The sequence below is a fragment of the Gekko japonicus genome, unplaced genomic scaffold (assembly GCF_001447785.1).
Source record: "Gekko japonicus isolate JY-2015 unplaced genomic scaffold, Gekko_japonicus_V1.1 scaffold2826, whole genome shotgun sequence".
NCBI lineage: Eukaryota > Metazoa > Chordata > Lepidosauria > Squamata > Gekkonidae > Gekko > Gekko japonicus.
In genome coordinates, this window is record NW_015172095.1 from 179839 (window position 1) to 195509 (window position 15671).

At 43.3% G+C, this 15671-nt stretch overlaps 1 protein-coding gene across 1 annotated transcript in view; it reads left to right on the forward strand.

The window, feature by feature from the left end:
* The window catches only part of LOC107118572 (proton-coupled amino acid transporter 1-like), a 34662-nt gene that overhangs the window by 11224 nt on the left and 7767 nt on the right, over positions 1-15671 (forward strand). Inside the window, exons 8-9 of the mRNA XM_015420935.1 lie at positions 2136-2302; positions 9384-9553. Of these exons, the coding sequence (XP_015276421.1) occupies positions 2136-2302; positions 9384-9553 (337 nt within the window). The remainder of the gene's footprint in view (positions 1-2135; positions 2303-9383; positions 9554-15671) is intronic.

Consider the following 15671-nt stretch of genomic DNA (forward strand, 5'->3'; position numbering starts at 1 on the left):
GTGGTTCCTGACCTGAGGGATGTCTGCTTAGCCTCAACCAGGGCAAGAGCTTTTTCGGCCCTCGCCCCGGCCTGGTGGAACAGGCTCCCATTTGAGATCAGAGCCCTGTGGGACCTCTTACAGTTCCGCAGGGCTTTGTAAAATGGAGCTGTTCTGCCAGGCCTTTGGTTGAGGCAGCGGTCGTTCAACCATTCTGGCCCCCTGTCCGTGGCCCCTTTCTGTCTATGCCCTTGCTGTCCTGGATGTTATTTAGGCACTGGGATTCTTTTTGGGGTAATTATTTCTGCCTGATAAGAGGCGTGGGTTCTGGTTATTACCCGCTGTTGCTATTTATTGTTTTATTGTTTATTGGTTTTACGTTGTCAGCCGCCCTGAGCCCATTGCTGGGGTAGGGTGGGGTATAAATTAAATTATATATATATAATGCTCAGGTGTTTGGTACAGCCTAGAGGTCTCAAGTCTCCTGTGTACTTACCTGTATCCGATGCAAGGTCTGTAATTCCTTTCCATGTAGATTATCCCTTCTTTTTTATAGTATACTGGTTGGTTCATAACTTTTAATTTCACCCATATGCAGGGCTATAACGTGTACCTTCAGTGTTTTCTGTTGACATTACTATCCCATGTGTACAGGCAGAGTGCAAGCTTTGTACCAGTTTGGTGTAGTGGTTAAGTGTGTGGACTCTAATCTGGGAGACCCGGGTTTGATTCCCCACTCCTCCACTTGCACCTGGCTGGATGACCTTGGGTCAGTCACAAGCTCTGGCACAGCTGTCCTTGAAAAAGAGCAGTTTGTGTCAGAGTTCTCTCAGCCCCACCCACCTCACAGGGTGTCTGTTGTGGGGAGGGGAAGGGAAAGGAGTTTGTAAGCCGCTCTGAGACTCCAAGTGAAGGGCGGGGTATAAATCCAATCTCTTCTTCTTCTTCTTCTGTACGAGTGCTTCCTTTCTAGCTCCCATGCCAGAGGGAAAAAACAATATTTAGCAGGGCTAAACTAGCAAAGAAACTGGGGTTTAGGTGGGATCAGGGATTAGAAGGATCATGTAGTGCCCCTGGAGGTTAGCTGCAGACCGCTGCATTGACCTGCTGAGCATAAGCACATAATAGGGAGGAAGTAATAGAGGGTGTGGGTGGAATGCGACATAATTACTTTGCCACTTTGACTTTATCTGTACTAGTTCACTATGTAAATACAGAAGCTGAAAGCTCGAAAGTCCATTGAGATACCTGAACAGTTACGGAACATCCCGCACAGTGTGTCTGTACTCCTTACAAGCAGTAATGCACATGTCACAAGTCCAGTCCCATCCTGGCTTGGAAAGGTTATTGAAACTAGGAAGTAAGAAAGGAAAGAGCCTGAAACCTGAATTTTGGTTTTGCTTCTTGGTAATCTCCTCCTCCAAGAGTAACATTTCAACCATTTTTTAAAGCAATGCCGTTCCAGAACCAGCTGTTGTATCACTAACAAAATTATACTAACAGGAAAACTCTGAAGAGGTGTTGCATTTTGTTTCTCAAATGGACAGTAGCAAAGAAATGCCTGCTAAACTTGTGATTACTCCTACAATCATCACTGTCCTTCAGCAGTGTATACTTGATTGGACGGATCATGTCACCGTTTTAGCATTTGTATGACTTCTCCTTTCGAGTGTGGACTATCTGGATGTGTTAAATTACCAGGTGGCAGATGAGGTGGCGATCTCTTCATACTCGCATTTGAAACTTTATAAAATGCCTTCCAAGCATATGTAATGAAGCATGTGACTGAAGAGTTAAATACTGCTATTGCATCCTTGCACAATCGATAATTAATCTATAAATTGTCACAGTGTGATATGATGAGACACTTGCCTAAAGTATTTCTTTCAGGGATTAGATAGATATTGGCTGGGTCTTGCCATCGTGGTCAAAATACTGCCTCAGTATGCTGAGAGTATATTTCAAAGCGACATCATACTGTACTTGAGATAATCTCTTTGGCGTCTGGCTGTTAGGAGACAACATGCTAAACCAGTGCTGAAACAAGTGGAACATCCTGTCCTGTGTGGGTGGTGGCCAGACTATGAGACGGTTATCAAGTTAACATTGAGTTAAAGTGGTACATTCAAAATCTGTTTTTTCCCCCTCTCCCCAAGATACTCCCTCTAGAAAACAAGATGAAGAACCCTCAACAGTTTCCCACCATCCTTTATGTGGGCATGGGACTTGTCACTGTCCTCTACATCACCCTGGGAGCTTTGGGATACATGCGTTTTGGAGATATGATCAAGGCCAGCATAACACTCAATCTGCCTAACTGTTGGTGAGTCAAGAGAAGAAGAAAGGCTTTTTGATTCATGCTTCAAGTGGAAGTACATAGCCCTTTTGAATGGTTTAGAATGGAAGTAGGAGGAGGGATACTGAAGGGTTAGAGCCAGGTTTCAAGGGACATTTGAAGTGTGTTTGGGAGGTGTTCTCATAGGGAGGATAAGAGGAGAGGGAATTGTAAAGCCTTTCAAGTATTCAGGATCCTCAAGAACGATCACGCCTCATAGTTCATATCTGTCTTAGCAGTCTTGTTTTTTTTGTTGGGCTTTCTGTCTGCATATCCAATTGGTTTTCCTTCAGCATACCATGTAGTACTTCATGAAGCAGTTGCAGTTTTATTCACTGTGTACACTATATTTGTATAAGGCTTTCTGTGCATCTCCTCCCCACAAGTGCAACCACAAACCATGCCTTGCATTAAGTTCTTGCATCGTCTCTATTACACTTCTGTGTGTGAGCACTTACAGTTTGAAGCCAAGCACATTTTACTTTGGGACTGTAAGCTGCTTGTTGGTACAGTGTAGTTGCTGGATATGTAAAAAGGTTATCAACAATTTCTGGGCATCCTCCTACATTCCTAATATACTTTATATTAACTCTTATGATACCTGAGAATATGCCATCCTGGTAGAGAAGCCTAGAAATCCAATAGGGAAACAGTGATTTTTCCTCAGAGAAAGTTGCAACATGTACTTTATTTGATTTTTCCTCAGAGAAAGTTGCAACATTACTGGCAAATGGTTCAGTGGGGAGCAAAATCTTTCTTTCTTTGTCTGTAGAGAAAGGGTTATATTTACAGCTGAAAAGTGATGGTCTCTATGGAGGAATCTCCTATCATTGCTGATTTCTTTGTTGTGTTAGCAGTATGACATCTCCCCTTAGTTTTTCCTGTATTATTTTGATTTCTATCCTGCTTCATCCCAAGGGCTCAGGGTAATGATAATATACTAGCTCACACAAGCAAATTCCCAATAAAAAGACTGGTGGGGGAGGGAACAGAATTTTAAAATACTGAACTTTAAAGAGAGATCCTTCTGTTCATGGTGAGCAGTTATTTTTTTCTGAAGGAGGAGAATACAATGGATTGAGTAGTTCTCAGCTGATTCAGGCAGCATATTCCTCCATCATGGGAAAATTTCAACCCCCCACTCCATTTAAAAAATTTTTAAAAGATTTTTCTCCAAGCCTGGAGAAAGATTTAGAGAAATCTTCCTTTCTCCATGACCCTGACCTGCAAATTTAAGTACCTGCAGATGGGGGCCCTATTGAGAATTAGATATATGGATTGCTCTAATAAATACCATTTGGAGTTATGGTCATGGTTATTTTGAAAGGGTAGCAGACACCTGTAATTGCAGTGCGTCATCTTACTTTTGCAAGCTTAACCATACTTTGCCTTCTCTGACCCAATGTCAGAAGCTTTGCTTTCTCGTTCTGGATTGAGATTCTGTGGCTGCTTGCGTCAGCTGATGGTACATATTGCCACATTTTGAGTGCTTCCAAGACTGTTCTGTCTGCACTTTCAAGGACTTATCCATAAGTCTATAACTAAGCACTGTGTGTGTGTGTGTGTGTGTGTGTCTGTGGAGTATAGTCCAGAGTCCCTGCATTAACTTCCTTTGAAGGACATTCTTGGTTTTCTGGCAGCTTCTCTAATAGAGGCTTTGGTGTAGTGGTTAAGAGCGCAGACTCTAATCTGGGAGAACCGGGTTTGATTCCCCACTCCTCCACATGCAGCTGCTGGTGTGACCTTGGGTCAGTCATAAGTTCTTTTAGAGCTGTTCTTTCAAGGGCAGTCCGAGAGAGAGCTCTCTCAGCCCCACCTACCTCACATCGTGTCTGTTGTGGGGAAGAGAAAGGGATTGTAAGCTGCTCTGAGATTCCTTTGGGTAGTTAAGGGCAGGGTATAAATCCAATCTCCTCTTCTTTCTCCTTCTTTTTTGGTAGGCTGCTTACTGTTTTGATGCAGGATGTGCCCTTACAGGTTTCTTTGAAGACTACCAGAACCTGAAGGGGATAATACAGACCCCAAAGCTCATATAAGAATTTCCTTTGCTTCCTAAGGCCCTGTCCATCCATTCATATTTTGAGGAGAAATCTTGATCTGGCCTGATACAGGATGTGCCCTTACGAGTTTCTTTGAAGACTACCAGAACCTGAAGGGGATAGTACAGACCCAAAAGCTCATATAAGCATTTCCTTTGCTTCCTAAGGCCCTGTCCATCCATTCATATTTTGAGGAGAAATCTTGATCTGGTCTGATCAGGCTCTTGAGTTATCCTTGAGAAAAACTAGCAGGTGAACTGAGTTTTGCACCACTTTAATTTGAATGCAGTACCTTCCTAGCTACCTGATCTTTCCTTTGTAGAGAATGGTTGAGTTTCATCTGGGTGGTCAGGGAAATACAGCATTGCAGTAAAACTATACAGGCAGATTCACACATGCTCTGCAGTGAGGGGCAAGGGTTCAGTTGTGCCTGAGATTAATGGCAGGTTGAGAATTCTCACAAGAATGTAGTGAGAAAAGAAGCTCCTAATTTTATTTGGATACTGTCTGTGAGAGAAACTTTTCCTGAAAACCTACCATGCTTGCAGAAAGCTTGTTTTCAGAAAGACTTATGATTAAAGGGATGTTGAAATAACCTCTGTCATCACCACCATGGCAGGTGGTGAAACAGAAATGAAAAGACGTCTGGTTATCATCTGGATGTTTACCAATTTAAAACTTTTAAGAACAAAAACAAAGCTGAAAGACAGGACTTAAACAGTGCTCTCTTGTGGATTCTTTGCTCTCTAACCTGCTGATTCCTCCTGTATCCTTCTCAAAGTGAGAGCTGATAATTAAAGGTAGAATGTTCACTAGGCTAGCATTGCATGTTTTAGTCTAACACGCTTCTTTGATCAATCAAAGGCAGCACACACAGGCCCCGTTCAAAGCCGGATGCATCCAAGCTGTGTCACTTGTCATATCCTATAGCTAGTAAGGTAAAGGTAAAGGTTTCCCTTGCTCGAAAGCCAGTCGAATCCGACTCTAGGGTTGCGGTGCTCATCTCCGTTTCAAAGCCGAAGAGCCAGCGCTGTCCGAAGACGTTTCCGTGGTCATGTGGCCAGCATGACTAAACACCAAGGCGCACGGAACGCTGTTACCTTCCCACCGAAGTGGTACCCATTTATCTACTTGCAATTTCTTGCTTTCGAACTGCTAGGTTGGCAGGAGCTGGAACTAGAGACGGGAGCTCACTCCGTCTTGCGGCACACTCTGGTCTTGAACTGCTGAACTACTGACCTTCCACAGCCTGCAGTTCAGTGTCTTAACCACTTGAGCCACCGCAGCTCTATAGCTAGTAGGTATCTTCAAGTATTCTATACTGCCAACTTACACTGGCTAAAAATAAATAAATCACAATTTGCTCTTTAAACAAGGAGGCTAGTAGGGTGATGTCTGGAAGTGACTTGTCAGAATAAGATGATAATTCAAACTGTATTGCCCTAGGCAGTTCCAGACGAAGTTTTTGCCTCATCCTTTGTGTGAAACGTCTGTGCCTCAGGTCAGATGGAAAAAAGTAGTAATTAAGGGCTTTTGCTGATAGTCTCTGAAGCATGTTCAGTATCTGCAGCTTGGAGGCAGTGCTTAATTGATAACACATCTTGCCTGCACACGTTTTTGTTATTTTATTGCTAAATCCAAATGAAAATAGCGTTTCTTCTGCCGATGTGATCCAGAACTTTAATGCTTTCTTTTGGCTGTGCTGGTAGGATTCAGAACCTCATAGGCAAACCCAGAGCTCTCTACACGCAGGTCATGTGTGTGTGCTTATTCAGATGTTTCTGCTTACTTATTAATCCATCTGTTGGTTGAATGAAACATATAGATTAGGTGTTTTTAAAAGCCTGCATGTGTCCAAAGAGGTCTGGTTTCCATTCTTGATTCTGGTAACAGCCAGATTCATGGGAGTGGGGTTGGGGTTTTTTTGGGGGGTTTGTTTGTTGAGCAACAAGCAAGAGTCATAACCTTCCTTTAGTTTCTTGCTTAGGCGTTCTGTAAGTCATCAACCATGACAGGGGTCTCCAACGTGGTGCCTGTGGAAGTGGGTGGGGTCAGGTAGGGCTTCTGCCCAGCAAGGCTTCTGATTGATTACTGGAGATTTGGTTGGCTGTGCAGATTTTTGCAAATGTTGCTTTAGCAACAGCTGCCACCCAGAGCACAAGGATCTGCACTGTGTGACTGAAATTAAGCTGTGACAATCATTTTGTGGCTGACTCTGCCTCCCATGGCAGCCATTTTGTGGAAGCCATTTTGTCACTGCACCTGTCATGCCGTGTCAGAATTCCAAATGGTGCCCACAGGCGCAAAAGGTTAGGGACCCCTGAACTACAACAGCCCTAACTGCTTCGCTGCAGTTGATATTCGTTGGCACGTGAGGTCTGCGCAACTCTACAGTGCTTGTTTCAGAACAAATGAGATCAAATTCCTTTCTCCCCCCACCCTTTATCTCAAAGATGTTGTAGATAACCTTTTCCACATACGAAGGACGGTATGTTCAGACGGGGGTTTTGTACTCCATTTGGACTTTGATGCCATGAGGACTGGAACAACTTGCTCTTCTGTCATCTTGGCAAGTTGCCATGTAGTGTAACTCCTCCTCTGTCCCTCACAGGATCGTGAAGGAATGTCTCATCCTGCCTTTATGTCTTAGAAGCTTAGTGCACTTATAGATGTTTAGGGCACCAAAGAATCAAAGACAGACACTCTCAAGTCACCAAAGAATCGACATGACATAGAATGTAGGGTGAATATTAACAGTAACAAAAACAGATTTTCCTTTGTCTGCCCCATTTGCCGAAAAGCTTCAGTTTTATGTAAATAGCTTACCTTTGAGTGAAGCCAATAAAAGTGTCTTTGGTGATGACATCAGTATTGCCTAGAACTTTCTTACATCGGGGCCAAGACCGCCAAGTGCACCGCTGCAGGGGGAAGGGCAGTAAGCAAAACCGTGAAATATTCATGACTGAAGCTGACACAGGATTTTGCAGGTTTAAAAAAAAATAAAATTAGGATAAAAGCAGGCTCGCCCCAGCATGGGACGAAAATAGCTTAAATATATGTGTGTTAAATTGTCTTTTCAAAAGAAGACTGGAGGTTAACAACATGAAGATGGGAGTGTAAAGGTCTGGGATTTCTTATTATCTATAGCTAAGAGCCAGGTCTGTGTGTGCCTAACTATATTGTTGATAGCAGTAGAAATGCTACTCTAATACAGCATGTACTGTCCACATGCCAAATCTTGTATCCTCAACAGAAATATCCAGAGAACCATAAGCTTCTGTCCGTATATGTTTGGTGTAGTGGTTAAGTGTGCGAACTCTAATCTGGGAGAACCGGGTTTGATTCCCCACTCCTCCACTTGCACCTGGCTGGATGACCTTGGACAAGCCGTAGTTCTGATAAGAGCTGTTCTTGAAAAAGAGCAGTTTCTGTCAAGAGCTCTCTCAGCCCCACCTACCTCACAGGGTGTATGTTGTGGGGAGGGGGAGGGAAAGGAGTTTGTAAGACACTCTGAGACTCCTTTGGGTAGTGAAGGGCGGGGTATAAATCCAATCTCTTCTTCTCTTCTTCTTCTGTTGGTATATGTTTTGTGTGTTCTAGTTTTGGCCAAAACCCCCCACAGCTCTCAGTTTGCAAGAGCTGAGCAAGACTATTAACGAGAGGACATTTCAGAGGTCATTAATTCATAGGATCACTGTAACTCGGAAGTGACTTGACAGCACTTCTCTCTCTCTCTCTCTCTCTCTCTCTCTCTCTCTCTCTCTCTCTCTCTCTCTCTCTCTCTCGGGTTTTGGCTCCTTTCTTACACTTCTGCTTTTTTCTCCCAAAGCAGGAATGTGTAGTGCTGGTGGTGGTTCAGAACTGAGGTGGAGACTGAAGCCTGGCTTCAGTTTTGTGGGGCTAGAGCATTTAATGATTTCTGCCTTGCTTTTTCATCCAGAAGGTTCTGCAACATAGTTTAAAGATGGTAATATGCTGATGGGGGGCGGTTTTGCTCCTTTCTTACACATAGCTCTGCTCTGGAGTTGACATTTCCCTCAAACCCAGTTCTTATTAGGCCAGTGTGGTGGGTTCCCCTCAGTTCCATCATGCATGCACTTCTTATTCCCTTCTTCCAACCTCATGCTAGGACTACAGGTCTTCCAGGCCAGAGATGGGGGGGAAGGAGGATCCAAGTATATCAGTTCTGTCTTTAAAGAGGACATAACTTTATCTTGCATGTAAACCACTAGAGGATTAGAAAGGGCTTACATTAAACAATATAATTAAGAGGCCACTATTTAGTGACTTCACTTACACATCTGTCATTTTCCTTCCTCCAAGGAGACTGGGGTGATAAACGCCCCTGATGTGGAACCCACCAATGCCTTTCCTGGTGCCTGCCAAGTGTTTTTAGAAAGTGGGTGGGGTTTTTCCCAGCAAGGCTGATTGGCCGTTGGAGATTTGACTGGCTGTGCAGACTTTAAAAACACGTTTTGGCAGTAGCTGCCAGCAAACCACAAGGATCCTCACTGTGTAAGTGAAGGTAAGCTGTGGCAGCCATTTTCTGGTTGGCTGCACCTCCCGTGGCCATGGTTTTGTGGCATCCATTTTGTTGCTGCACTGGCCACATTGTGTCAGTAATCTAAAGGTGCCCACTGGCTCAAAAACTTGGGGACCCCTGGTTTAAAAAGTGTGATGGGCTCAAGATCATCTCGTGAACGTCATGGTTAGATGGGGACTTGAACCTAAGTCCCCCAAGACACTAACTACTACATTATTACAGTACAGTAAATTAAACAGAAGGCCAGGGAGAGGTCTTCTGCTTAATTTGTAATCTCATTTAATCAGGGAAAGGGACTTTTCTTATTTGATCTCTCCCAACTCCTGAGTCACCCACTCTTGTTCTCGCTTTCATGCTCACACACCTCTGCAAACAGTAATCATATGGCAAAGTCACTGGGTAAAAAATTTGACTTTTGCCTTTTAATTTAACTCCTTTGTCTCATAGAATGAATGGATATAACTGTTGGTTCTTGTATCATTTGCAGGTTGTATCAGTCTGTCAAGCTGTTGTATTCTTTTGGGATCTTCTTCACTTATGCATTGCAGTTTTACGTCCCTGCAGAAATAATCATTCCTGTGGCTGTGTCTCAGGTCCCTGAACGCTGGGCATTGTGGACCAACCTGTTCCTGAGGACATGTCTGGTTTGCGCAACATGTAAGTATAAGGCCAAAGCTGATTAATATTCCTTGCCATGTGGCAAGAAAGGAATGTGTTAGATGGCTGAGAATCAACCAATTGAATATCTCATTATGAGTGGATGGATGTGCAGGCACATGTAAAGAGGCACAGCTTGTGCAGGCCAATTAATGTTAAAAATGAGAGAAATCATGACAATTTATTCAGCCTCTGCCTAGTAAGATAGTTAAGCCCAGCTGTCTGAAGAGAGTAATGCTGGTTGCTGGTAGTGAGAGGCTGGAAATTCATTTTCTGAACGTACTGGACATTTACCAATATGGCTTCCCTTGGCAAAATGCACTTCTGGAATCCACTTAGGATAAGCTTAGGCAGATTTTAGTTCATTTGAACTTTAGAATTTAAGCTCTTAAATGCTTTCCAGGGATTTTCCCCCCGCACAGGGATTCATAAGATCGGCTGGTCCCAAACAGCCCTGAGTCTTTCTCTTGAGACATGAAATGTACTTGCCCTATAAGTCATTGCCAAACAGTTGTTGTCTGGGGAACCAAGAGTGTAAAGTCTGGACATTGATTTTTATACCTCAAAAGACAAAACAGTTTAGAAGGAATAACAGACTTTAACCTACCAAATAATGTACTAAAATCAAATTGTAGTTTGCTGTCAGTTCCCATATTTAGAAATGTGTTGGACTGCTATAAAAGTATGGGCAGTCCTAGTCTGGCCATAAGGCTTAGAAGAAGTCACTTAGTTTGGTTCCCTGGTATCCTGACTCAACTGCTGTGGAATGCTTGCTGGATCACTGTTTGAATGCATCTGCTTTATATCACAGGTTCTGTGTGCTCCTACCCGCCTGACTTTTCATTTTCTCTCTCTTTGTGCGTATTGCCATTTATTCTTGAGCATCATCCTTGTTGCCTTCTCATCTTCCTTTTTACCTCAACACAGCATGGCCAGTGGTGCCAAGCCCTTAAGTAAGCTGCTTTCCACATCTGCAATCCTGCACAAGTTCTACTTTCAGCAACATCTCCCATGCATTTGGCTATTTCATCCTTGCTCAGACCCATGCTTAGCATCCTTAAGAGTGCCAAGCTTCAGAAGAAGCAGAGGTAGGAAAGATGAGCCTTGTCTAGTGATATGTTTGAGAACAATACAATGCTTACATACTATGCTGAACCCCTGTCTCTTCCCCACTCCCAGGCAGATTTTCCACCAAAACTTTAGTTCCCCTCAGTGACTGAGTTGCCCTTACGTAGCGTGTATATCTTCTTTGTCTTAATAACCTAAACTGTCCCACCGTGGCTATTGACCCAGCACAGGAACTTGAGGGAAAATACAGGAGCTGTCTTGTCTTATTATTAAACACCTCTGCAGTGGCACTTGAGGCAGCATAACTTTCAAAACAATAAAGGCTTGTCTTATTATTAAGGGAATATGAATATATATATATGTGTGTGTGTGTGTGTGTGTACACGCACATATATACACACACATAGAAGATATCAAGATTTAGAAATGCTGAGGTAAAACTTTATATACAGACTTGAGTACTTGGAATATACACGCGAATGTGGTTGTAGCTTAATTTTAGAGTTTTCTAGTTCTTTTCATTGAGAGATACTTGGCTTAGTATATTAGAGTAAAAACACAACTTCTTCATAGCGTTTCCTGGAGAATAGCTCTTTCTTAGAGTTTCTAGTTTCTCCCTTTGAAATCTGGTTTCTCCCTTCTGAAATCACAGCTTTCTACTAACTCCTGAGGTGTCCACATCTTATTCCCTCTACTACAGGCCCTGGGTTCTCCTCAGAGCACAACCCCTTTTACTGGCAGGACTTATTCTTTTCCCTAAAAAATAATAACCCTTTTCAACTTGGCTTGATTGGGAATTTCAGCCTAACTGCCCGGTCACCCTTGCCAAATCTGTCTTCCAGTACTGTTGTCTGTGTAAAGCAGTTTGTAGCTTTCTGGATCTAGAATTTCAATTCTCCCTCAGAGTAGTTCTAATATTGTTAGGGCAAAGGAGTCTCTTCTCTTCTTTCCGTAGAAGACCCCTTCTGACTAACCCGGTCAGAATACTGACTCCTGTTATAAAGGAAAACCTAAAGATGTCTCTGACAACTGAACTCTCTCCCCTCCAAAACAGCTGATGCTATACTTTCTCTCTGCTGATGCTGGCCAATCAGAGAACTAATAGAGCAGCCAATCAAACAAGCTCTCAACTGCAGGGCAGATTAACTCGTTATCTCCCATACTCTCTGAAGTAGCAGCATTTTAAAACCTGCTTTTCATGTGCAATCCGTCGCACATACATAATCACTTAACCTCCCAGTCTCATTTGGTCTCTCCAACCAATTTTGTTAGAATTGTATCAAGTGGAAAGTTTTTTTTTTAAATGGTGTGGGAATAAAGGTTTTCTAATGCCATATATGTACTGTAACAGTGACCACTACCAAATATGATAGAAGACAAATAAGGGTTGCATGCAAATATTAGGTACTAGCAAAACAGCTAAAACTAGCAGAGTCTGGGGTCTTCCTTTTTCAGACCCCTCCAAAGAAACAACTAACACAACCATATTCAGTGAAGTAGCCCAAGCTGCACATTTAAATTAGACATTTTTGTAGCGCTTGAGTGTTCAAATTGGCTCACAAACAAAATCTCAGTAGTTCTGACTCATTTTGCTGGGTTATTTGTAAAATTCCTATTGTGCCTATTTAAATGGACATGGAGATCCATTTTTAATTTGGCCTTAGGCTCACCTCTAAGCAAATTTGAATGGGAATTAAGTGCATGATTGCATGGCATTCCTCCTGCTAAAACTGCATAGTGTCAGACTGTAACTGGTGCAGGATTGCCTCGTTTCTTCCTTGCTGGAGGTCTGCCGTTGCAGGAGAGGCTCTGTAACCTTGCCTGAGTTACTGAAACAGCAGTGGGAGAGCTAGGGTTGCCAAGTCAGAAACTTACCGCAGCGGGGGACACCCAGCTGTTGTCTGGAGCGTGCGTGCGCGCCGCATCCACGTCACCCGGAAGTGACGTGGGTACGCCAGGCACGCTAGGGGTGGGGCCAGGACCATCCGAGGGAAAACCATAGAGTTTTCCCTCGGATGACTTTGGCCCCACCCCCAGCGTGCCCGGCATACCCGTGTCGCTTCCGGGTGATGTGCACGTGGGGGTAGAGTTTGCCCCGGGGCCCGATCCGCCGCTGGCGAGGAACGGGCCTCTGGGGCGGGGGTTTTCCTGCCCCCCGGGGGGACTTGGCAAGCCTAGGGAGAGCAGCCTGAAGGCTTGTGGTCTGAAGGTGGAGAATTTATGAATAAATGGTGGTAGGGTTTTGATTTCTACATAATCAGCACATATCCATAGTTTCTGCTTTTTCTTAGAGTTAAAAACACAGATGATGCCTGGGGCTTTGGACAAAAGAAGGGTAGACCAGAATTTGGAGAGTAAGAATGGCATTAGTGTTCCAGATTGCTCCTTCTCCTCTGATTATTAATTCTCCTTTTCTTAGGTCTAATGGCCTCCTGCCCCAAACTTCATGATACTGTTTTTGTTTCTTTAGTGAGTACGGCAATACTCAAATCTCCTCATTCATGCCAACCCAAGATCAGCCACAAGCTGTAATTCAAGACAGTGAGGCTTGGAGGCATATAATCAGGGAAGTGAGCAAGATAGGGAGATTGGAAAGCAGGAGTAGAAAAGGTCCTACTTTGTGCAGAAATGCAGAAATCTGGTTAGAAGGTTCTGAAGAACAAGTATAGACCTAGGGTCAGAGTAAGAAAACAATTGATTTTCCATAAGGAAACTGGTGGTTGTTTCTCAGCATTCCTAGAAGATGATTGTTGTCTGCTGGAGGTATGAGCCTGGATTTGAGCAGGGCTCTTAGATTGGGGTGGAGGGAGGCACTGAAAGTACAAAATTCCTTGGGATTGGGTTGTTTTGAGGGCTGCCGAGAAGCCAAGCCTTCCACTTGCCTCGTTTTGCTCACGTATTCTCACCTGGCGTGATGCCTGTAATTTTAGACCTTTAGCAATGGTTAGTAGCCTCTCTAGGAATTCATAATTGCTCATTCTAACCCTTTGCTTCACTTCAAATCACAGTAAGTGCTCTCCTACAGCAAGACAACACTTGCTCCAGTTTATAGTGAGCAGTTATGACTTCTAGAGAGATTTTTTCTGCTTCTTTTCCATTAAGGATAAATGAGTTCCTCCCCTCACATCTGTCTCTTCTTTAAATGCTGGGGCAAGTCAGAGGAAATATTGGTAGTTCTCAGCAGCAAGCAGCCTGTGATCTGTCTCCACTGGATGAAGTGAGGGGGACAAGAATAGTGCAGATAATCTGATTTTTGCATTGCAGTACAGGGTTGCTGGATTCTAGATCCACAATATTCGAAACTCTATTACCTGGCCACCCCATCTCATGGTCGTTTCATTCCTAACCAACAACAGATAAAATATGTGCAAATACTATTTTGTATAGCTTCTAGCAAATGCTACTTTGTATAGCTTCTAGTTTTGATTTTTGCATCCTGGGTTTCATATGGAAACCGTTCTGAAATGCAGCTGCTCATTGTAGCTCCACATGATATTCTCTGCCTTTCACAATTAGGAAACAATTTCTTGGTCATTTCCTCTCCAGCCATATGCTTCACTGCTTCTTGTCTCTTATCAGACAAGCAAACAAGATAGCCTGGTAGAGGTTCAAGGGATCTGCAGAAGATGGGCTAGAATAAATCCAGAGGCACAATGAAGGGCCTGGAAGAGAACAAGGGCTTAGAGTGCATCAGGTGCAGGTGCAAAAGGGAAGGACTGAGAGATGCCCCTTCTGTTACATGTTCCTGTGCTTTCACTGTAGACAGAGTACACGCTCAGTGGACTCTCAGCAAGGATAAAAGTAATTAAGTGGGTTGCAAGAACATTAATCAGGAATAGTCTTGTGGCCTCTGTGCAAATCTCTGTCACTGCTTGCATGTCCAAAGAGACAACGGCACTTTGGAGTTGAAGTGTCAACTTTGTGCAAATCTCTGTCACTGCTTGCATGTCTAAAGAGACAACGGCATTTTGGAGCTGAAGTGTCAACGTTTTGTTTGTTTGTTTTAATTAACAGCTCTTTGAATTGATATCTGTGCAAAATATCACCATTGTGCCCTGAGGGACTACAGTTGGATAGGTCAGTTTTGCTGCCTGGGATTTTTGCTTGTTTCTTTTGTTTTGGGTGGGCATTAAAATCCCGTTTACTGTGAACTATGACAGTTGGCTGAGTTATAGAGGGACTCATAGTGGCACCTCTTGCCAGGCTGCTGATCCACTGGGCCAATGATAATGAGCACTCTGTAGTGAAATCTTAAGAGAATGTAAAGAGTTGGAAGGGACAATGTAAATCAGCTACAAGATTTCTAGTTGGTGTTCCTCATCTTAGCTGTCTTTGTAAACAGCCACTGTTTAGACTCAACTAAAGCGACTTTATAAATAAACTTTCATTGACTTTTAAAAACTTTCCCTGAACTGTAAACAATGACTAGTCAGGCAGAAAAGATGGCAACGAGACTGAAGCACTCTCCAGGAACTACAAGATCAGCATATCCGGCTGCCAAACCGGAAGTAAATACTGACTTTCCCAATATGTTGGCTACAGCATTACGCCCTCTGTTGGATCAGATGACTAATCTCAATAATAACTTTGAAGTGCTCCAAAAACAGCTGAAAGAGACTAATTTAAAAACAGAGGAGACGGCAAAACCAGTGAAAAAGGTTGAAGCCAAGACAAAAGCAATTCATCAAAGGCTGGAGGTAGTGGAGAAAGAGAGGATCTCTGACAAAGACCAGCTTTTAAGACTCCAAATAGAAAAATCAACTTATGCTCTGAGATTTCAAGATGTTCCTGAACGGAGAGGTGAGAATCTGAAGGAAATCTTAAGTGAAGCGTTGGCCCCAATGACAGGTTTAACAGCAGATGTACTACAAAGCAATATGGATATGGTCTATCGGACATATGCAGAATTTATTAAGAAAAAAAACCTGCCTGGGGAAATAATGGTGAGATTCTCAGAGAGATCTATATGAGACATGGTGCTGAAGGCCACAAATGGAACAACTTTAAAAATCAAAGACGAAGAAATTAGAGTCTTAAAAGACATACCATT